This window comes from Pleurodeles waltl, chromosome 4_2, assembly GCF_031143425.1.
Source record: "Pleurodeles waltl isolate 20211129_DDA chromosome 4_2, aPleWal1.hap1.20221129, whole genome shotgun sequence".
Taxonomy (NCBI): domain Eukaryota; kingdom Metazoa; phylum Chordata; class Amphibia; order Caudata; family Salamandridae; genus Pleurodeles; species Pleurodeles waltl.
In genome coordinates this window covers 448002052-448027302 of record NC_090443.1, presented here as the reverse complement: position 1 = coordinate 448027302, position 25251 = coordinate 448002052, and the positions used below count along the sequence as shown (strand labels likewise).

The 25251-nt window shown below is 46.0% G+C and overlaps 1 protein-coding gene across 1 annotated transcript in view; it reads left to right on the top strand.

The window, feature by feature from the left end:
• The window catches only part of LOC138292902 (LIM homeobox transcription factor 1-beta-like), a 485502-nt gene that overhangs the window by 413642 nt on the left and 46609 nt on the right, over window positions 1-25251 (top strand). The window contains exons 5-6 of the mRNA XM_069231774.1: window positions 2790-2867; window positions 7853-7982. Of these exons, the coding sequence (XP_069087875.1) occupies window positions 2790-2867; window positions 7853-7982 (208 nt within the window). The remainder of the gene's footprint in view (window positions 1-2789; window positions 2868-7852; window positions 7983-25251) is intronic.

The window sequence follows — 25251 nt, the reverse complement described above, 5'->3', positions numbered from 1 at the left end:
AGTAAACTAACATTATCATCTTTAGTGTTAGACGTTTGACATGGCACAAGGTGCTACAGACTTTTAAAAAAGGTGCTAATCTTGGATATCTTAATCAAAGATCCACTATATTCTGTTCACTCGTATATAGCTTAAGCAAATGTACTGAGGCCAATGCATATGCGGGGTATCTGACAGTTCTGTGTAGCTCGTTCTCTTCGCAAATCTTGTAGTCTTTACTGGAGTGAAAAAAAAGATATTGCTGACATGCAGAACACCATAAACCAATGCTTGATTTCCTAGTGGGGTCTCTTAACAGAAACTCCCAGTGTTGATGCGTGCAAACATAAACTTTAACAAAACAAGCAAATGTTTCTGACCAAGCATTAGGTGGCAGGCATTGCACAGCAAGTGAATCTATCTCAGATTCATGCTGCAAAAGTGTACTTCCACCAGAACTTCATCTAGCCCCCCCTGTTTCCAACCCCCTATCCACCAAACCTCCCAGAACATTAAGTGGCACTTAATTTTTTTTTTTAAAGTGCCAGGGCCCTTTTCAGAAGGCCATGTAGCTTGAACCACCCGTTGCCCTCACTAGTGCTGACAGTGACATTACCATTGTTAGCGTGTCTGACCTTAATAAGTGAAATTACAAGCAGACGTGAATAGGTCAATGAACCTCTTGACTCACAATTAAGATGTTCCTACCATAGCTCCAGTACATTCAAATCAATAATCGATAACCAATGCACAACATCAATAATCAATCCCAGTCAATAACAGTAATAATCAGTAGAGTCAGTAAGTGTCACGCACCATGACCTTTCAGTCATGAATAACCACACCTTTTAGTAAAAGTTAGAATATTTATTTCCCTATATTAACAATGCTAAGGTCATGTAGATTAATCTCAAAATCAAATGAAACACATACAGCAACAATACTGGCTGTCCAAAGCGGCGGAAGAAACGTAATCTAATCAAAGCTTGAACTACAACACATTCTAAGGTTAGGGTGCAAATTAGTAGCAAAGTCAACTGTGTCAGAGTGATTACATACATTCGAGTTCAGCAGGGAAATTCATCAAGCATTATTCCCTATTATCACAATTTCATTAGTGAGGATTCTTAACTAACACCAGATTAGCATCAGCATGCTGGGCGTCATGCAAAACAATTTAGTACCATAAATTTGGAAAAACATCTAACTATGGCTCTATCAAAACAATGCAGTTGGTACCTAGAAAGGAAAAACAAATATGCGTAATAATCAACAGTCTAATTCATAATACCTATCCTCAATGTGGATCAGCAACCTGAGTCAGTCTTCGTCCTCAGGACATCAGTTGATCAGCAAGGCATCAGGATTCAGCATTAAAGTTCATAAAACACAAAATCTTTAAGCATTAAAGTTAAGCATGTCTCTTGTCAGGACACACAAGAAAATATTGACCCTTTGGCCAGCAAGAAAATGGGCAATGACGGTGTCTTCTCTCAGTGCAGTGTTGTTAAATCAAAATTACTAAAACTATATCCCAAATCCCTATTGGTCAGTTAATCGCATGTTCACACTTTGTCCAATAAAACTAAAACTCCAAATCTATGAATTCTACCAGTACTCCGTTCACATGTCGTTGATTGGTTGTCCTGCAATGCCTTCATCATCTGGCTTGTCAGGTAACAATATTGTTGCATCTTCCACTCCAGTCAGTATCTCCATTGTTCTCCTCCTGAGAAAGTCAGTCTCACACACATTACACACAAAATGTTACATTAGCAAGAACAAGATTCTTCTAACAGTCGGTTCTCTTGAGAACCTTCAGTTGTGAGCACATTGAAACAATGAAAAATGGAAACTACAGTTTATCTCTCTAGGACAGCCATTTATTAAATGTTAGGAAATACAGTTTTTAACATGAGGCCTGACAAGTAGGTCAAGACATTCGCTAAGTTAAGGCCTACAATTAATAAAACTAGGACATAATGCATACCCTTTAATATGACATATTACTACATTAATCAAACATACATTCAACATTTCACAATATTAAACTACTAGTAAGTATACTTTGTGAACATTGGCGGCCACTCATCGTAATCACATTTCCAAATGCGTGCATTGCTTTTCTACGTTATTATATTTTCTACGCAAATCCATTACTCAGAATACATAAACATGCATTAATAATTTATATTAATACACCTGCGCTAGCACCATCATCACACCTAACCATCACACGCATACAAGTGTGACAATCCAAACCTTAAATATACATTAAAATGACTAATATGTGCTGCCCAAGCTAGATAGCAGGTATTAGTGATTTTAATCTATATTTAATTATGAAACAACTGTTGTTGTGCTCCTCACAAAATTAGGCAAACAGTGCCACCATGTGACAGGCTGTCATAAGAGCTAGTGTTGACAATAAAGTGCCTACACCGAGCACCAGAAACCACCACCTCACATTAAGCACTTACTTTATGAAAGCAGATAATTTTCTACCTATCCATCTAGGACACCCATCTAAATAACCTGGAGGTTAATGATACCAAGGTGCTACATAGCTTGCTTTCATTCTTATAAAACACAATATGGTATTGCATGCACTCAATAAGCATAATGTATCATAGTGCTGATTAATAAAACATGACATTGCTCAATTTAACTTGCCATAGCATATTCAAGGTGCCAATGCACATTACAGCACCAAAAGGTGCAAATGTGAACAGCTTTGAATGCTTGTTCTTTCTCCACTAATGACATAGGTTGACAAAATGACAAAAATGTTTCTTTTCTTCTTCTGGCAGGTGAGAGAGACATTGGCTGCTGAGACCGGCCTCACTGTCCGTGTGGTCCAGGTTTGGTTCCAGAATCAAAGAGCCAAGGTTAGTATGCATGGCGACTACAGCAAGACAATACAATGCAGCTTGGATCCCACCACAGAGCTAGGTGACACATGCATGACTTGGGGTGTCAGACCAGCCTGTGTAATCTGAACAATATGCAAATATAGTGCAGTCCTCCATGCTACAGTTGAATTTCCAAGAAGGGAATTATATGCGACAAGGGAATACTAGTTCTACTGCTCCAAATAGAAGATTCTGATGCTGTTGTGGTAGGGTCAGACGTCTCACTGGTGTGTCACATAATTTGAAAGCCTTGATCTTTGTGTTGGGGGCTCTATTCAAAACCAGAGAATAGACTTCAACTGGGTACTTTTGTGTTCCAAATGCATGGCTGGCTGACTGGAAGGAGCATGTGTATAGCATGCACTGAATCCTATATGCACCATTTAGTCATGAAAACAAATAGCCAGCCTGGTTAAAAGAGAAAGAACATTGTTTCTAAAATGGAACATTTGTTGGTTATGTCTTTTCCCCCAAAATATTTCAAAAATATTTAAATAAGAGCATATTATGTTGGGTTCTTTATCTAAACACCTTACAGCTCTTTCAAGTAGATGTCTGAATATTGATGTCAATTAAATGGGTTCAAATCCTAATGTTAGATATAACGGTCTTAACATTTCTTAATCTGGGTCAGGTGGAAGTGTGGTTGTGTAAAATTGGTCCCCAAGACATTTTGCAAGTAGCAACAAAAATGTAATAATTTCCAGACATGTGATGGAAATTAATTATTACTGCTCCTTGAGTGCATGGGCTATTACTCCTGTACTCACAAGCATTGTTTGCGCTACTTTAGCTCCTCTGCACCATGCAAATCATGACTGCTCAGCCCCATAATGAGTGGTCTGGCCCTACAGCTAGGCCATGCCCTTGCTGCCCAAGATATGAGCAACACGCGTGTTTCAGGCCTTGTTCATCTTCATGAGCGTCTTTGAAACTTGAATCTGATGATGAAGCAAGTAACATCTAGGTTGGACTATCAAATGCACTTTATCTTGGATTATTTATGACCTTTATCCACAGGTTGCAGATGGTTCAAAAACGGCAAGACTGGTTCTACATCTCTCAAGATGGCAGTCCTCTTCCCTCACTCAAAGCTATTGCTTTGGCTTCCAATCAAGAAACAAATAGAGGGCCCTTTTAGGCAGATTTTCAGCCTACATTCCCACCAGAACGCTTTGAACCGCGCAGCAGGGCCCTGCTGGCAATGCCAAAGATCCATAGAGCAAGAAGAGGTGGATGCTTCTTTTTCTATCTGGGAGCAAAACTTTGGAATGGCCTTCCTGCCAATGTAAGGAAGCTAGACGTTGATGATAACTGGAAACATTTTTTTTGCTAATGACTGGCTTGATTACATCTTTCCGTTATGACAGCACCCGAAGCAGTTGTGGTATATATACAAATTGTATACATTCAATCGTTCATGGGACTCTAAGTTTGCAGATACCCTTTCCACATAGGGAGATTTGTTGGACTTTTCCAAAATAAGACCGAATAAGATGGAAATTCTTCAGTAACCCTTAATTTTTGGGAAGCACTCTGTTCCATTATTTATTCATTTAATGTTAAGTTGTATTTTTTTATGATAAACATATTAATTTGGGCACAGTTAAGTCAAGCAATAAAGTTAACCAATTCTTAATAAATGAATGGACAGAATAAAATGATCAAAATAAACAGTGAAGGGCATCATGGTAAGTTTCACATCACAGTTCATAGTCCTGGAGTCCAGCAACGCATGTCTTTAGTCAGAAGCTGTCTGCAGTTGTGACCAGATCCTGGTAGTTGAGTCCTTCAGGTAGCGTTCCTTAGCTTGAACACAATCACAGTGTGTGCATTACAGCAATCACCCAGCTTGATTGGCCTCATAACTCTCGCCTAACCATCTGCGTCAGTGTACAATTACTGATTGGCAGTCATCGTCTTTCGGGCTTAGCTCATTAGTTTCTGTGGGAATTTGGGAAACCATATTTCAGCACCATATGTAAGGATAGACGCTGCTTTAGCTTGGTAAGCAATAACCAGTGGCCGCAGTGAATACCTTTAGAAGGGAAAGAGTGATTAAAGATCTTCAAAGAGTTCACTGTGGCAGTAAATCACAGTCTTACAGCAGTGCATGGCCCGAACTGCATTCTAATGAATTTACCAGGGCTGAACAGGAAACCAAAACGAGCCCTGGCAAAAATGTTCAAACTAGCTCCTCACTTCAGGAAGATGCAAATATAACAGTACCATGAAGGCAAGGTTGGGTCATGGCAGCCCATCGTGCTCTGAAATCAGCCTGCTAACCTTTATCATACCAGGAAAATGCCAGAGTGACATATGGGCCACTCCGACTCGGGTACTTACATCCACTTACCTCTTGTCCAGAGCCAACTAGATATCAACTACCTCCGGGCTTGAAATTAAAATTTGGATTTTTGTAAGATCGATAAATAGCTTGTGTATGCCATCACAGAAGGGTATCTTGTATGTCGTGCGAGAAGCGCACACTTGCATGGTCGAACAATAAGCAGAATACACGGAAGTCCACTAGCGGGAAAGAGCTTTTCAGGCAGCCTGCTACCAAGGCTGCCTGTAAGAGGGCGCCTGCCTCCAGCAGAGTAATGAACCTCACTACTGCCTGGCCGGGAAAGTGGCTTTCCGGGAGATCCACCACTACCAGAAGTCCACTGGGCTTCTCATCTACAAACTGCCAATCTAGCGCCTGGCATTGGTGATCGCAAATCACTTCAACACCAACCTGCACTTCCAGAGCCCAGCCGTCATGGCCCTGCAGAAGGCCAGCAAGTGCAACAGCAAGATGGTGGCGGTGGGGGACAGGATCTCGGGAGAACGAATAACACCTAGTATTCACCACGTCCTGTGCCCGGTCAGCCAACTGCAGCTGGTGTAGGTAGGGAGGCTATAGATGCTGTTTACACTACAGAGGCGCCTGGAACATGTCTCGCCACTTGCTGCTCCAATAGGATACCTTGCATCCATCATGGCCACAGTTTAAGTCTGGCGACGTATAGTCAAGGGAGTCCACCATGCTTGGCAACAAGCAGGGCACGCACGTACATTCGAACTAATGTATAGTGCCCTGCTGAGTCTCACTGCTGTCGGAGAGTCTGCTTACAGAACCTCGTGCCTTTTTCTCAGTGCCTTTCATACGCACAAACGCTGGGTGAGTCAACTTGTCTCAGAAGCACGGGGTGGAGGGAGGGCCTCTGAGATACAGGACACGGAGGGGCCCTTGGTACCAGGTATGTTGCAGGAGGACATTGGTATCTTTGAAGCTACTGGTGTTTGTTGCACGGACTGCCTTACTTTCACACTTTAGGAAAGGACTTGCCTCTGTTTATAACCAACTACTCCCTTGCAGAAAGAAACAGGATGATGGCCGACATCTTACCTACCTGGCTCCACTTTGGGTTAATCTTTTTGAAGATGCCATACGCTGCCCTAAGGCCATCAATGAAATCTGGTCTACTAACCCTCTGCAATGAACTATCCAATTTTGGCACATTCAGTGGCCATACTGAAAGTAATAATATCTCTCTTTCCTTACTGATGTTAATGTGTATATTATTGTATTATAGTACGAAACAAACAAACAATGATCGGCAGTAGTATCGGTTCTCTCATAGAGGGCTCGGACATACCTTTGGATCTTGTTTGAGCTGTCCAAATTCGCAAACTAAATAAATACACCCAATGTACAAAATAATACCGCCCTATCCCAGAAGGATCAGTTGGGTCTGAGCTGCTGGGAGCCATGCTTCTCGGGCACGATAATGGTGGCATGGAAGGGTTGTCAGGAATTTGTATTGCCTTTAAATATTTTGTACACATTACATTGAAACTACATGTCTCTGGAAAAGTCATGGACATAAGGTCTGTTTTTCATAGTTATTGATTTCTAGTGAATACATTTGTTTGGGTAAGAACCATTCAAAGGTTCAAAATGAGATTTTGAATAATCCTTTTCAAAACAATAGGCATTTCACGATAATCAAACATTTTTCGCAATGGGCAATACAAATCTTTGTTGTTTAAAAAAGCTTTGTTAATGACAGTCACAAAACCTTTCCCCATTTTTTTTACATCATGCAGTAATAGTCATCTGTCACCATCAGTGTTACAGTTCTACTCATAAGAGGAGAGTTGCAATTATATGGACAGAGGGCTATGAGTAAACAGAGTAACAAAAAATGGGAAAAGTACTGTTGCCACAAGCAGTTATTTTTATACCGCTGTCCCTAATACGGGGCACTCCCCTCAGTCTGTTAGAATAATTGAAAAAAATGAAACCTTTGCCACAACGAAAGCCTCTGAGAAAACCATGAAAAAAATGAAAACTATACCACAACGAAAACCCCTAAGAAAACCACGATCAGCACTTTTCGCTAGACCAGTGGTCTTCAAACTTTTTTATGTTGTGCAAAGACTATCATCGAAATCCCCTCCCTCCCTGCCCCACCAAAATGAGAAACATTTTTTTCCACAATTATTCTACAAAACTGTAGCTCTGGATCTATTTTACAAGTCCATCACTACAGTTATGTTTAGTTATCCATTTAAAAAAATTCAGTCAAATACATGATCACCAATATTCTGTTCACAGCAAGAATCCCCTAAAAGTAGATCCTCAGTCAGATTGTTTTTTAAGAAATGGTGGGCAGGGCGTGGTTTGATTGTTATTTAGAGCTCTCCTCACCAGGACATAAGTGACAAAAGACAACACTGGTGGCCCAATACAGTTGCCTCACTGCCACTCTGTTTTCATTCACTAAAAACACAGCACTGTCTTCAGTGTGGTGTCTGTCAGTGATCAAGGTACACAGTTTGAAGGCCTCTTCTCTATGTTGTCCGACAACTCTACAAAACCCGTCACTTGCCCAGGAGATGCAAGAAGCAGGTACTGCTCAATCACTGATGCCTTAACTGAGAAGATTTTGTTTTTCATGTTTAAATTTCAGATGAAAAAGATTGCACGAAGGCAGCAGCAGCAGCAACAGCAGCAGGAGCAAGACCAACTTGGCAACCCACGCCTGGGGTCTGGACGCGGGGCCAGCAGGAACAGCCGACAGAGCAATGATGACAGTGAAGGTGAGGAAAACAGGTAGAGGTGAGCCAGGGGTCCCTCTTGGCCTTGACAACCAAAGCAGGAGATGAGTTATGGAAAGGTCCACCATTTAACTCACACAGAAAATGACACATACCAATATGGGAAGATACTTTTTTAAACGATATATCTGATCTCGTTTTGTAAGGGGTTAACTCTAGATTGATTCGCTTGTTTGTGCTCAATTTTTTTGCAGTTAGGGATAGAATGTGATGCTCAGTTTGCCAAGGATCACATAGTTTGGTCTATTGTGGAGGTCAGGATTCCTGCCCAGGTTCATAGGCTCTGGTTTGTAGGAAAGGGCAGGTTTTCACATAGAAGTTGTCTTTTGAGAGTTAAATATTTGCAAACCATACAAACAAACCATATAATAAAAAACCCTGGCATGAAAAAATAAGTCTTTATAATTACGAGTACATCGAGTGTGAATCGAACAGGAAAGATTAGCTCCAAGCCTGGTGTGAAAAGCATTCCAGCAAACTTCATGGATTAAAATGCATCTAGGCAGAGCATTTTACATATTAATATCTCTGGCTTTCCTTAACTTAGTAGATACAACTATTTCTGAAGATTGCCTTCACTTCAATAGAGCCAATAAACAAGATGAACAAAACATGTGGTCAGAAAAGTTGCCTTTCAGTGTACTTTCAGATTCCGGTAAAGCAGTGCAAAGATAAATTCGCCTGATGCTTCCTTTTTGTTTTTCTTTTACATAACTGCATGGAGGAGGTTAAGAGATGGACGTCTTCTAGTTATCTGTGGCTCGTCTTTAATTGTGTCCCAGACCCGGGCCCAAGCCATGCTCGAACCTGCCACGGCACTCCTAGCTTTACAGCCATGAGATCTTTTGCACATTAGTAGTCAGTGGGGTTTATTTATTGGATCCAGAAGACTTTGCTGAATCAGATCATACATGGGTCACCGTAACTCTGCTCAACCTGTGAACAATAGCTTCAAGGGGCCTTGAAGTTTCAGGGGTCTTTAAAGGGGGTTGTAGGGAAGTGGAGTGTTATGAGGGGTAGGGGTTAGTCCTGATCAAGAAATACTCTCACAATAACCCGAAGCTGGTCCTTGAATTCACAATTATAAATCCTTAGTTCAGTCACGGAAGTGTGGCAAAGAACAGTCAGTTTTTACTAGAGGAGCATGTGTTAAGCTTTTCAAGCAAGTGAACAAAATGACTTAGATCAATGAACTTACAAATAAAATTAATGTATAAATGAACACATTCTCAATGTTTGTGGAAGAAAACCTTTGTACCTTTGCTTTTTCCTAGCTTAAAGCAGGATAGAAAAGGAAGTACATAGCAAGATAAGAAAAATGTAAAACTTATTAATAATGCGTCACTGTAGAAATGTATGGGTAATGTGATGAGTGCAAATAAAGTACTTCCTAGCACAAAAGACCAAGGGATGACCAACCTTCGCCCAGAAGAACCTGATCCATACCAGATTTTTAAGATATGGTGTCCATATACGATATGTTTATATAAAGTGGCTCGAATTGGGAATCATTCTTTTTTTTAATAGCAAAACTTTATTGTATTTTCACATATGAGTAACAAAAAATCGCCTTGTCAAACACAGACAGCAACCCACAATGCGTCGCAGTTATCCCATGGTCCCAGGATGGATTATTGATGAAACCCCCGTTGCCACATCCCCTCCCTCGGAATCATCAAGTCAACAGGCCACTGTAGGCCCACCACTTTTTCCAGATTTCGTTGTATTTGCAGGGGCAACCACAAGCTTTGTAAATTTTTTCTTCTAATTTGTTACACCAGTCCATGCCTCGAGACAGGCCGTTATTGAAGGAGCTGTTTGGGAGATTCAATTACGAGCGATGTCTCTTTTGGCTAAAAGTGTGCCCATCCCCACCAACATTCTTTCCCACCAAGGTCCTCCCATATCATCACAGATACCAAACAGGGCAATTCCCTGTGCTGCCGTCTACAGCACACACCATAGCGAAGGTAACAGTCCAAAAGGCATGTATTACAGAACATTGCCAGATCGTATAAAAGAAGTCTCCTCGTAGGTCTCCTACCAAAGGCAGGCTTAAGAAGGGGCCACGTCCACTTTCTGCATCCTAACGGGAGTCATGTAGGGTTGATGTAAGTACTTAAACTGTAGAAAGCGGAGTCTCGGAGCAATCAATAATGTACAATGGGCCATGCAGGCATCCCTCCAGTCCATTTCATTCAGTTCCCCCAAATGACCCTCCCACCTTTCTCTCAGCAAGTTCAGGGACGTGGGGGAGTGAATCACTAATGATTTATACATTTGTGACACCCCTCCTTTGCCTAGAGGGCTGGAGAAAATCCTGCTTTCAAGGGGCTGTGTTTGGGAAGGTTTGAAGTGCATTGTGGTATGAATGTAGTGCGTGACATAACTGTAGCTAGCAAAAAAATTGGGAGTTAGGCATATGGAACTCAGCTTGCAGCTTTTGGAACGCCTTTATTTTGCTGACACTTCACACATTACCCAGCTTCGATATCCCTGTGTGATCCCACCCCAAGAACCCGTCCAGGGAGGACACTGTTCTAACTATCTGCCTACCCACAGCAGGGTCTCTCCGGTTAGGTTATGGTCCCATCCCAGCCACCGCAATGCGGTCCGCCACACTTCAAATGCCACCTCGGTTATCTCAGAAATATCAGAGGGAATGAGGGCACCATACAGAATGTGAAGGACATTGTCCAAGCCTAGGACAGCCAGCTCTCTTCTGTATGCAGGGTTATCCTACCCCACATGTAACCAGTCATTGATGGGGAGTAATTGTGAAGCCCAGTAGTAAAGGTGCATGCCCGCCATAGCCAGGCCTTCATCATACATTGACTGTATGCATTTGTTGAAGGCCACCTTGGGGGGAGCCGCTGGCCCAAATAAATTTACTACTAAGGGCCTGAACAGAATCTAATTAAGTTTGAGTAATGTTCAGGGGATACTTTTGTAAGATGTACTGAAATCTAAGGAGGATCATCTTAAACATTACAATCCTGCCCATGGTGTTGAGGGGAAGGTGGTTCCACCATGCTAGATCCTCCTTGGCCCTGCGTATCACGTGGACCAGGTTCAGGTTCCACGTCAGGTTGGGCTTCCAAGATATGTGTACTCCAAGATACTGAAAGCTAACCCAGCTCACCGTGATTTGTGATTGCCAGGACTCATTTGAATAGTCCCCTTGCACGGGGACCAGTAGGGATTTGCCCTAGTTAACTCAGAGCCATGAGGTGTCCCCCAAGACATTCAAGATTTGGAGGAGCCTAGGCACTATCTCCGCAGGTTTAGACATAAATAAGAGAGCATGATCAGCATATAGTGCAATGCCGTCATCCTGCTCTAACCCCTAGTCGAAGCCCCAAACCTGAGCATTGCATCGAATCCACACTAGTAGGGGCTCGTTGGCGAGCCCAAATAAAAGGGGGGGACAGAATTGGGAGTCATTTTTATAGTTAAAGATTATCCCGACAATCTGGCGCTGTGGATGAAAACAAAGTATCCTAAAATCTGGCATGGATGTGACCCACATGGACCAGGGTTGGGACCCCCTAACGCAGGGTATAAACACAGTGAGTAAATGTGATACTTGATTTTGTATTTGATAACTACATAAACACATTTAGCTGTAAAAATAATGGCAAGCAGTATTAACAAACGGGATGCAAAAAAGCAAAATATGATGAAGTTGTTCTTGAATGTGCCCAGGACACTAGTACACAAACGTCTTTGAGCCCAATTGCAAAAGGGTCAGTTTATGCTATTTACAGAAGGCGATTTTGTAATAATAAATCCGGTTGCTTATGCATAATAATACCCCATAACGAGGGTTACTGGGGACGATACACTGGAAACGTTTGGAATACCCCCAAATGTGTCTATTATCCTTCCCACTTTGGACGTGTCCAGAGATCTACTTCTGCCAAGGGCAAGACTAAATCCATTTTCAGGATGGGAAGGAAAAGGGATACCTCGAAAACTGTGTGGAAAAATATTTTCTCAGTGGAGATTTAAAATGCCAGCGCCAATTGTGATGGCATTTTCCTGTGCACGTTTGTGCTGTACACAATGTTGCGTACGTGGAAAGGCCTCCAGATTGTAACAACTGCTAATTTCTAAATGTTTTCTACGATAATTCTTGGAAAGCTACAAATGTCATAGATTTTCTGGCGTAATCCATGAAAACCTTTGTGAAGACTCAAAATAAATCTATACCCAGGCGAAGTAGTAAACCGGCCTCAGAACATTTTTTAGTTTAAAAAAAGATTTTAGACCCTTTTGAAAGCGCTAGGCCACTTAAAACGCCATCCTCTCCCACTCCATGGGCATGTGCTGCAACTGCAAGACAATACTACATCTTCTTTTAAAAAAAACACATCTCATATCATTTGTGAACACTGTGTAAATTATTGCTAAATAGTGAAGTATACTAAGAATTCCGAAATTTACAGTACCTGTAATGCCAGTGTGCATTTCCTCTGTTAAATTGTTGAGTCTACCTTTTGCTGCATGAAAATACAAAATTTATGCAGAAAGCATAGTTTACTAAGCGTATTTTTGAAGAAGTGCTGGAAGTTATAACTAATGCGACCACTTGCTCTTTGCCTGCTTCACAGTTATTTGTAAAACCTGTGAGCTCCAGATACCTTTGGAGTCTAGGAGTGTTCCTTCAAAAGTGTACTACCGTAATTTTGAGTTTCTAATACTGACCTACAAAAATATCTACTACCACTCTATTGGTAAGCTAAGTATATGCGCACAAGTATACATTTACTATCTTTTAGTTTACTTACTTTTAATTTCTTCGAGGTACCTAGATATGCATTTAAAATTAGGAAATATATATATTACCTACTGGTGGTCGACTTAAAGGTAGGACCTAGTTTTGCCTATATCCTTGGCGCCGGTTAATGAATCTTCACAAAAATTTCCCAAAAACATATACATTCACTTCAGCTGCTGTCTGGAAAGTTTTGGGGTGATCCGTCAAGCAGGAGACGAGAAAAGGGGGGGTCCCTAAACACAATTTCCCCATTAATTTTTCCATAGGGATTTTGAACAGCATCGCTACGAAACCACTGGATGGAATTACACTAAATTTAGCATAAAGGTAGCTCTTGGTACAGAAAGAGGCCTTTTTGTTACTTGGTGTAAATCCGTTCAGTAGTTTTAGAGAAATTAACAAAAATCCAAATTTGTATATATATAGGGATGCAAAGGATTCCTGACCCCTTACAATATTGTGCTGAGATCTGATTGGCTGTTAACATTTCTGCAAGGAAGTGTTGGCAGCCATGTTGGGACTCGGCAGAAAAAAGTGTATAAAAAACCAAAAGGGGCTAGCATAGAGTCACTCTGACCCATTAGCTCTGGTCCTGGGGTCCCAGAGGGACCCCATTCTTTTTTTTTTTATTTCACCACGATTTATGGCAGATCCAGGGAAAATAATAAATAAAAAAAAAAAAGCGCAGCTTTCCATGCTTTGTTATTCTCAAGCCCCGGGGTGGGCCAAGTCTGGGGGGCATTGTTAATTTTAATTTGGGGGGAGCGCCCCTCCCTCGCAGCCCCGGGGACCATTACCTCCCAGAGGCTATAATGTAATTTAATGCAGAGGGCTGCACGGCCTCCTCGCAGCCCCAGGGACCACCTCCTCCCTGGGGCTATAATGTAATTTATTGCAGGGGGGCTGTGTGTCCCCCCCCAGTCCTGGGGACGACCACCTCCCCCAGGCTAATATGTAATGATGTGGGTGGCCTTGCGGCCCCACACAGTCCCAGGGACCGCCACCTCCCCGGGCATTACAGCAATATTATGTGGGGGTTCAGCGGCCCCGACCCCTCGCTGGAGCCCTAGGTCCCACCACTTTCCTGGGGCTTTAAAATAATAAAGAAGAGGGTCCATTTTGTCTCCTCAAGCCCTGGTGACCACCACCTTCCTGGGGCTGTGTAACATTGGAGGGGGCCACACAGCCCCCTCGAGGAGTCAATGATGGTCCTGGGGACCATCCACCCCTAGAGCCGGCTCCTGTTATGCCCACCCTAGAGACATAGCTGTTTGCTTTTGCTTGGTGGGCACTAACAGTTACCACCCAGCAAAAGTAAGGAGTCACCTGTGGCATAACGGTTAGGGTCACAGACGCTCGTACTGAAAGTTGAGGGTTCTAGTCAAGGTGTGTCTGTGGTCATTTTCACTACTTTAATTTATTGGCAACATCAAATGTTGAAGGCTAATAATAAAAGGTGATATCTCTCTTTTTAACTGACAAATACATTTTTCATTTCAATTTGTCCAGAGTTATCTCATTCTAAGTATATCATTCAACAATGCCTACAAACCATCTCTCTCCTTTTCAATCTCTCTCTGTCTCGCTCTCTCTCAATCTCTTTCTCCCACTCACACACCCACTCAGACCCTTACGCACCCACTTGCAGACCCACTCAGACACTCAAGCACCCACTCACAGACCAACTCAGATACTTGTGTACCCAATCACAGCCGCACTAAGACCCTCATGCACCCACTCACAGATCCACTAAGACACTCACGTACCCAATCATACTCTCACGCAGCCTTCACGGACCCACGGAAATCCTCATGCACCTACTCACAGACCCACACAGATACTGACGCACCTACTTACAGACCCATTAACATACTGACATACCCATTCTCACACCCAGAGAGACACTGTCACAGCGACTCTCACACCAAGATACACCCTGTCACACCTGTTCTCACACCTATAGAAACAGGCTATGGCCAACTCCCACCGTGCACATCCAAAGGCCTGTGTGCAGCCTGGAGTTGGGTGGTTAGGGGGGTTGGCCATAGGGTCTATCAGCAGGCCAGGCCCTGTGACCAACCGCTGCCGCACACAGCTGAAGGTCGTGCACGGCGGTGGTTGGATTAACATATGATAATGAAAATTACTTCACGTTAAAAAGAAGTATAGAAATTCATGGAAAAAACAAAAGGTTACAGCAACGTTATAGTTAGGAAATAGAATTTAAAAACCCATAGAAATTCACTTAAAAAAACAAAGGTTACTGGGGCATTATAGTTAGGCTCACATTTTAAGCGTACCAAAACATAGAAATTCACCAGTTTTAGCTAGAGTTATCCCAAGAAAGTATAACTCGTGCCCAAGTTAACCATAACTCATGCCCTTGCCAAGCACTGCTAATTACCCCAAATTACTCCAAAATATTGAAATAAAAAGTGAGCCTTGCAAGGGTGTAAGTTATAGTTCCCTTATGGCACACGTTATAGTTACTTCAGATAAATCGAACTATAACTGGTGAATTTCTATGGTTTGGTATGATTAAAATGTGAGCTTAACTATAATGTCCCCATAACCTTTGGTTCTTTTAAGTGATATATACTACCACCTCCCTGGGATAAAATACATTAAGAATGTGGGGGGACCGTGTGCCCCCCTGCAGCCCAGGGGAACGCCACTTCCCTGAGGAGAAATACATTAAGAATGCAGGGGGGCCGAGGAGCCAAGATGGCGACCGGGAGGGACGCTTAACAAAGCGCTCCGTCTCTGGCTCGCCACCAAATAAATGCGGGGCGCCCCGGGGACGCTAATATCCTGGTACGGGGCAGAAACCCACTCCGGGAGCCTTTCTCCCCTCACCGGCGGCTCCGGAGGTGCTCGGACGGCCGAGAAGGGAGGCCGCCAAACAACAACACCGCATCGGAAACCGCGGCCGCCATCTTTCCTCGTCGCGAGGACTGGAGATCCGTCCTGGAGCCCTGAAGGTGAGGCGAGTGTGTGGTGGTGGGGGGACCCCTTTGCGGGAGGGCAGCAGGCCCACCGCTGGGCCCTGCACCGCCTTGGGCTGCCCCCCTCGCCCCCTCTATCGCTGGAGATCCCTCCCCACTGCTGGCATGGGGGGAGCGGAGAAGCGGAGGAATTGCGGACGGGGACCCCCGGGGGTGCTCCCTTTGGCCCGCAGATCGGCAGCAAGACGTGCCCCCCCCCTCGACCTAGGGGGGACACGGAGAGAAACCTGCGGGACGCCTCTGGAGCGCCAGCGACTCGGAGCCGGGGGGGGCTTGCTCCCTGCGCCCCCACCCATTGCTGTTGGCTCCGGTAATTCCTGGACATCCGTGGGCCACGAAGGAAGCGCACTTCACAGGATTTTACGTCCACCACCACTCCCCCGGCACGGAGATTAGAACCCTGCATGGCAGCCCAAATAAAGATGCACGCACACGGCGGTTGACATCGAGGGAGTGGGAGGCCCTCACCCAGGCCCTAAATTGCCCTGGCCGACTGCGGTACCACTGGGGGCGTGCGGGCCTCGCCCCCCCTCCCGCCATCCGTCCCCCTCCCGCCGGTGCTGGTTGAGGGGCCTGGAAGCGGGCGGCTGAGTTGGAATTCACCTCGAAGAACGCCAGGCGGGTCGTAACCTAAAGAACTAAAGCGCACGCCTGCGTGGACCCGTGAAAATACACAGCCCTCCTTGCCTGTCCAACCCAGGGAACGTGGGAGTCCGCGTGGTTGCAAGTGGAACAGGGTCCCCCCTGTTTGAGACAAAATGGCAGCAAGATCAAAATCAGCGAGGAGCCAGGACCGGAGCACGCATGGACCAGCGCCTGGGGACCAACAACCCATGCCTACCCTACAGACGCTGGAATCAACACTTCTGGCCCACTCCTCACAATTTGAGAAAGTACTCCAAGCAATCATGGACACTAAAATTTCATTGGAAAACAGAATAGATACGGTATCGCAAGACCTGAACATTCTCAGAGCGGACCACCGCAAATTATCTGAAAAAGTGAAGTCAACGGAGGAAGCGCTAAATGAACTGAACCCCAAAGTAACGGACAACCAAAAACAAATTCTCTGCCTGGATCTAGAGGTAAAAGCACTGCTGAGAAGAGCAGAGGAGGCGGAGGGCAGATCCCGCCGTAACAACATACGGTTTCTTGGATTCCCAGAAAAATCATTGGATCAAAACTCAGAGCTTCTGTTGGAACACTGGTTAGCCAAAGAGGTCCTGAATGGAGCCCCATCAAAATTTTTCTCAGTTGAAAGAGCACACAGGATTCACGGGCGCCCCCCAGTGCCGGGCCAGCCCCCAAGACCGCTGATAGCCAGGTTCCTGAACTTTAGAGACCGGCATGCGATACTGCAACAATTTCGCAGTAAAGGCCCATTCCAGTACGAGGACTCAACTGTTCACGCCTATCCAGACTTCACTCAAGAAGTGCAAAGACAACGCAACTCCTTTGCTCAAATAAAGCAACGTCTCCGTGAACATGACCTAAAGTATGCTCTGTTATTCCCCGCCAAATTAAGAGTACTAACAGATGAACGCACCCATGTGTTCACATCGCCGGAGGACGCTTGGACATGGCTGCATGCCAAGGGGATCGCCCAACCCCTAGAAGCAACCGGAATTAACGAAAACTGGTCCACAGCATCCTCACGGAAACGCTCCAAGAGGCACCCCAGGGGTCAACCCATGGAGAAACAGGCCGCGGAAGAGAGAGCCAGGGCCTTGAAGGAAACTCCCCTGCTGACACAGAACTCTTTCGAGACTCTCAGGACCCACCCGGAGGAGGGCTCAGAATCGGATTCGATAAGTTCGGATTCCACACTAACGGAGTCGCTGAAGGACCCGGAGATCACCCCCCCGGACCGCAGATATACTCTGCACGAGTGTCGCCGACCTGCCACCGCGGCGGGACCCGCCGCCACAGTCAGAGAGTAGAACTGAACATTGTGTGCCTCACTGGTAGCGGATGGACACATCACCTGAACTTATGTATCCTTGTTTTTCTGCTCTTAGAGATAACTCCTTTATTCATACTGCGCGTAATTGGTGGCGGTGCGCGGCGGGGGGAGGGACGGTTTGCTGCGCCCTGGGGGTGCCCTACATTACTCGCAGACTGCGTCTGCAGAAGGATGCAAGCCCCTATAATGAGCCGCACCCGGATAGTATTATTGCGCCCCGCAGACATCCACATGGACACAGCCCAGGTCGCACCCCAACGGGGTGTGCAGTTTCTTGTTGGCTTACAGTTGGGGATGGGATCCAGTTGGGGAGGGAGGGAGGGTAATTACTAGTTTGTACACCACAGGTCTGCGCATAACACAGGATACATGGCTAGGGGTGGGGGACCGGGCCGCGGCGGCGAAGGGGACGGGGGAAACTGTCTGGGTTCTGCCGGGGGGTAGTATGCTAGTCGCGCCACTACAAAATAAATATGGCCCAACCTACAGCCTATAACACACACAAATATGACATAGTCACCTGGAATGTCAGGGGCCTCGGGAACCATACCAAAAGGTCCAGGGTGCATGCAAGACTTAAACGCCAGGGCACACACATTGCAATCCTACAAGAAACCCACCTGCGGGATCCAGATCTACAAGAACTGCGGAGCAAATGGGGAGAACAGATTGTAGGCACATCTTATTCAACCTTTGCGAGGGGGGTCCTTATATGGATAGCAGGGAGTGTCCCATTTCTCCAAACATCATATAGGATAGATCAGGAAGGTAGATATGTAGTAGTGGAGGGTAAATTAGACGGCAAACAACTATCACTCATAGGAGTATACGCCCACAACACTGCGCTACCCGAGTTCCTGAACACGCTCACCCCAGCATTATTAGCGAACCCCGCAACACCCGCAATATGGGGTGGAGATTTCAATAATACGCCGGACCCGACACTGGATAGGTCTAACCCCCCCACACATTTAGCGGCCAATAGATACCCCAGGCGCCCACTATCAACATGGGCCAGCGACATGGGCCTCCATGATATATGGCGGATGAAGCACCCACAACACAGAGAATATTCATTTTACTCTGTACCACACAGAGTGCACACCAGGATAGATTTACTATGGGGTACTCAGGAAATTTGCACAGTAACCAACGGGATTGAATACTTAGCTAAGACACTATCAGACCACTCGCTGCTTAAAATAATTTTGGACTGGGGCAGGAGGCGTCAAGGAATCCCAACTTGGAGACTACAAGTGGAGGCGCTGCAGGACCCAGCATTCACAGACGCACTGAGAACAGCGCTAAAACAGTACTGGGAATTAAATGTTGGCACCACAAACTTAAGAGCAGTGGAGTGGGACGCACATAAAGTAGTAACTCGTGGGCACTGTATTTCTACTACATGGGGGGTGAGACGCACACTCCATGCAGAGGTTAGCAAGCTGGAGAAGAAACTAAGAGCACTAGAAAATGCAGTAGCCCGTAACGAAACGCAATACACGTCATTAAAAGATGCGCGTGCAGAATACGCAGCCGCCGACGCCACACTACGCCTTCATGACTACAAATACCACCAGACTAGATTACAAGCGGAAGGCGACAGATCGGGTAGGCTGCTCGAATGGCTCCTATGGGAGGAACGGCAATGCCCTCCAATTGGGGCAATAGGGATAGGCGCAGACGGACTAGCAATCACACAGGAAAAAATAAAGGATGCGTTCAGGGAATACTACACACAACTATACACTACACGTACATCATGCACTCCCCAACAACTCGGGTCTTTTCTGGCGGACTCCTCCTTGCCCCAACTCACACACACGGACAGAGAGACACTAGAGGCCCCCATCACTCTAGGAGAACTCAACAGGGCCTTTGAACAATTACCTAGAAATAAAGCTCCAGGGACAGATGGCCTGCCATCAGAATATTACTCCACCTTTGCGACACACCTTAACGCACATCTCCTAAAAGTGATTGAAGAAGCAGAGGTTAACGGAACCCTGCCCCCCACAATAAGAGAGGCAATGATAGTGGTCCTCCCGAAACAGGGGCGCGACCCCACCGACGTCAAGTCCTACAGACCCCTGTCTCTGCTAAACCTAGACTGCAAAATATTTGGTAAAATACTAGCCAACAGGCTAGCTCCTCACATGCACACTTTGGTACACGAAGACCAGAACGGTTTTATCCCAAAACGCAACACCTTCCTCAACATCCGCAGGCTGCTGAGCGTAATGGGCGACACCCCCCCGAGTGCACTTGAGGAAGCGGTGATATCACTAAACATCGAAAAAGCGTTCGATACACTAGAATGGGACTTTCTGTTTGCCACCATGCAGCGAATGGGTATAGGCCCAAAATTCATAAGATGGGTACGCATTTTGTACACTAACCCACAGGCCAGGGTGAAGACAGGGGGAGTCATATCAGAGAGCTTCCTGATTAGCAGGGGAACAAGGCAGGGGTGCCCCCTGTCCCCCCTGTTGTTCGCCCTGGCGATGGAACCATTGGCAGCGTGTGTCCGTGCAAAAAAAGAAGAGTGGGGGGTGGTAAGGAGCGGCACCTCCCACGTCATATCATTGTACGCAGATGATGCCTTGATATATATACGCAGCACAGAGGAGGTGTTGCCCCCGGTGATGTCACTGCTGTCTGAGTTTGGAGAGATCTCGGGCTTGATAGTTAATTGGGGGAAATCTTGCATACTCCCGTTAGTTAGCTGGTCCCCGCGAGACGTGAGAATACCCCATCAGGCCAATTAAAATGGTGCTTCGACACATTTAAATATCTAGGGGTCAACGTCTACCACAGAGCGGAAGACCTCAGGGATGGCAATCTGGGGAGAACGGTGACATCTATAAAGAGCTCAATGCGTTTCTGGAATAAACTACCGCTCTCACCACTGGGAAAGGTTGCCATAGCCAACATGCTAGTTCTGCCCAGGCTGCTATATTACTTTGCGGCCCTGCCGATCATTATCCCCAAAAGCTTCTTCAACAGTTTAAATTCTGCACTAGTGCAGCTGGTGTGGGGTGAGGGCAGAAGGCGGGTCGCACTCACTACACTACACCAGCCGGTGGCGGCGGGTGGACTGGGCGCCCCTAACTTTGAGCTCTATTCCGCGGCTGCACAGCTGCAGTGGATCTTAAATGGGATCCATAATCCCAGCTCAGCGGAAGCTACCTGGCTGATAACCCGGCTCCAGGGAGTCCCTCTGCTTGAGTGGCTCATTAACAAGCATACCAAAAGCACACGCGTAAATCCACTGATGGCAGCAGCACATGCATGTTGGAAGAAGTACATCCAAAAAGATGCGAAAAAACTACCCTACTCACCGCTCCTGCCACTAGAACGGCTCCCCGGATGGGTGGAAGCCGGATCTCATTCGTCCACAACCTGGATGGATGCGGGCATAAGCACAGTGGGAGAATGTTTTGAGGAAGGAAAACTAATGTCCTTCGAAGCCATACAGGCCCTCACAGAGATCAGCTCAGGGCAACTTCTGGCATACCACGCTATATGCCACGCCATTAGAAATACATGGGCGTTTGGGGACGCTGAGCCGAGCACCTCAACTACTCTACACCATATGCTGAGTTGCGACACCAGAGAAAAAGTAGTCTCAAATACGTACAAACTTCTGAACAAGCCCCCGGAATCTAACCTGCAGAAAGCCCGGGAGAGGTGGAATGCCGCACTGCCTGCCCCGATCTCAGAGACAGAATGGCCAAAAGCACTGAGTCACACACGCGAGGTCTCAAGAAACCCCAGATTCCGATACACACAGTTTAATTACTTACATCAGACATATTTGGCGCCAGCCAGGATTAAAAGTATGTTTCCCGGGACGGACCCAACTTGCCCTAGATGCAAAACCCCAGCAGCACAGTTTTATCATATGGTCTGGGAGTGCCCGCGGGTGCGGGGGGAGTGGGCCGAGATGACCACTGTACTGTCGGAAATGACTGGCCTGAGCCTGGACGCGAATCCCAAATCCTGCCTACTTGGCCTCAGGACAAGGACAAAAAGAAGCAAACATATGCACAGATTCGTAGACCTGGCTTATGCAATGTACAAAAGACTGTTAGCCATGAACTGGAAGGCCCCCAAGGCTCCTGACCTTGGGGCCTGGCTCACTCTCACGCTCCGCTGGGCACGTGCTGAACAGCAGGTACTAACGAAACTGGCGCAGGGGGGACTGCGACACTCAGGCTGCGAAGCCTGGGGCACACTGGTCTCCAAACTAGAAGCAAAGAACGACGAAAAAAAACCTTGAACCGCAGATAGCTGCAATTACCCAGATAGCCGCGGGCTTTGCCCCGGCTGTAATGCGACAGCAAACCAGGGGATGCGCACACAACTGCCAACAGCGCCTCGGCATTAATATCAATACACCACACCCCCCAAGCACACACAAGTCAAACAGCACACACAGACCACCACGCCTAATTAACAGATATAGGCTCTGGAGAACACCAAGCCACCCCCCCGCTCCATCCTCCCCGAGGGGGAGCCCCCAACTAGAACCCCAACCGGTAATGAAACCCCCGCACAAAAGAAAGCCTTAATTGCCCGAGCCAGCAATGCTCGAAAGTATAGATATAACTGTGCGGACCTAGTGGTGTACGAAAGTTGCTAGTTGTTTGTTAAGTTTAATAAACGAGTGCCCAGCAAATTACTGTAACTGATAACATCTTATTATTGCTGTTAACTGTGCACATCGCAATGTATGACATTATTGAATATTCAATAAATACATGTTTAAAAAAAAAAAAAGAATGCGGGGGGCCAAAATGTTTATGTCAGGCCTAAGGGGATGGGGTCCCCGGGGCTGAGATCAGCCCAGGGAGGGGGGCCGTGCAACCCCCTCCCCCAAAAAAGATATATAAATGCCTGTCCCCTGGGGATGGGGCTCCTAGGGGGATCTCCTGGGCCGACATTATCTGGGAGATCCATTCAGTAGTTTTTGAGAAATTGAAGAAAAAACAAATTTGTTTATATAGGGACGCAACGTCTCTGCAAACCCTCTCGATCTCATGCTTAGATCAAAAAAAAGAAAAGGGGCCAGAGTAGGACGCCCTGACCCCTTGGTTCTGGTTTGAGAGTGGCAGCGGATTCGGCAAAAATTAGAAAACAAACACTAAGTGCAGGCTCCAGCATACTTAAATGCAGCCCCTGTGTGGGCCAGGTTCCGGGGGCACTGAAATTTTGAGCCACGGGAACCACCACCTTCCCGGGGCGAAATAGATTAAGAATGCGGGGAGGCTGTGTGCCCCTGGTCCCCGCAGCCCCGGGGACCACACCTTTCCGGGACAAAATGAAGAATGCATGGGGGCCGCATGGCCCCCACCACAGCCCCTGTGATCACCAACTTCCTGGGGTTAAATACATTAAGGATGCATAGGGTCCACGTGGCCCCCACAGCCCAGGGGATTGCCACCTCCCCGGGGTGAGATAGATTAAGAATGCAGGGAGGCTGTGCACTCCCCCCATGCAGCCCCAGAGACCACCACCTCCCCGGGACAAAACAGATGAAGAATGCAAGGTGGCCACGTGGTCCCACCACAGCCCCAGGGCCTGCCAATTCCCAGGGCTAAATAGATTAAGAATGTGGGGAGCTGTGCAGCCTTCCTGCAGCCCTGGGAGCCATCACCTCCCCAGGGCTGTATAGATGGCCAGGGGACCTCCAAACCCCAAGGCCGGCTCCTGCCATGTCCCTGGGTGCCCTCCCCTGGGACATAGCTGTTTGCTGTAACCTGGCAGGAGTTTTGTCAGCTCCTGCCCAGTTAGTACAAACACTCTGGTTCCAGCAAGTGAGCGATGTAAAAAAAAAAAAAAAAAAGAAATGTTTAGGTTGGGCTCCAGGGGGTGTGGTCCCCGGGGCTGAGACTGGACTGGGAGGGATGCCGAGCAGCCCCCTCCCCCCAAAAATAAGATGTTTAGGCTGGGCCATGGGGGCCATGCGGCCCCCCTCACCCCTCCCCAAAAAAATATATATTAACGTTGGGTCCCAGGGTATTGGGTCCCCAGAAGCTGTAATCGGGCAGGGGAGGATGATGGGTGGCCACCCTCCCCCCCAAAAAAATATTGTAGATGGTCGGGAAATGGGGTCCCTGGTGCTGAAATTGGCTGGGAGAGGGGGACCACGATGACCTGTGACCAACGTTTGCTGCGCATGGCCAAAGACCATGCGCAGTGTGGAGTTGAGTGGTTAGGGGGGTTGGCCACAGGGCTTGTCCTGTGGCCAGACCCTTTTGACAACCGCCGCTGCACAGAGCCGAAGGCTGTTGGAAGTTGGATTAACGTATGGTGATGAAAATGATTTTACTTTAAAAAAACATAGAAATTCACAGAAAAAAACGAAGGTTATAAGGATGTTATAGTTAGGAATAGAATTTAAAAAAGATAAATATTCACTTAAAAAACAAATGTTACAGCGACATTGTAGTTAGGCTCACATTTAAAACGTACAAAACCATAGAAATTCACCTGTTATAGTTAAAGCTATCTCAAGTAACTATGACTCATGCCCTAAGGTAACTATAATTTGCACCCTTGCCATGCACTGATAATTACCCCACAAATAACGGCATTCATGACATCATTGATAATAATAATGTAATATTTGCAGTAAAGTTTTTGATGAAAAAACTGTGCATGGCGGGGGCACAAGTTACAGTTACCTTAGGGCACAAGTTACAGTTACTTCAGATAACTCTAATACTGAAATTTCTAAGGTTTTGTATGTTTAAAATGTACGCCTAACTATAACGTCCCTGTAATCTTTGTTTTTTAGGCAAATATATAAAAATATATAAATATAATCAGTGCGCAAGACTCGCAAGAGTTGAAACTGGTTTCTGAAAGTCATTAAAGACGTGGTGAATTGGAACTCTGGAGTGCATTTAATTATTTTTGTGAAAACTATATTATCAGGGACGGGCTCCCTCGGCACTGGGAACAGCAATGGGAAGTTGTTTTGCTCCAAGCATTGCAGGTATCTTCTTGGGTTGGTGGGAACAGCAATATATTTGGTCAGAGGGCAATGAATTCTGGATAGGACACATAGCCCTTGTTATATGGGATGGTCCTAGAAGTCTCTTACAGGATTTTCTGCTATATTTTTCACTTAATGAACTGAATTTATCATTTACACATCAGCAACATGATAGGGAGATGGTTTTTCTAGATGTATATGTAGAAATTAATGAGGGTAGGGTACAAACCTCCCACCACCGTAAGGAAACAGCTGGTAATAGTCTACTACATGCACAGAGCTATCACTGTATTAAGTTGAAGTGGAGTATACCTTATGGAGAATTACTCAGGGCTCGATGGAATTGTAGCAGTTCCGAGGCTTATGGGAATGAAGAAGCCAGGATGTTACATAGATGTCAAGATAGAGGCTATTCCCGTAAGGTGCTCAGGGAGGCTAAGGAGAGAGTGAACACTGTGTCAAGAAAGGACCTCTTTGTTAAGAAATCTAGAACAGTGATT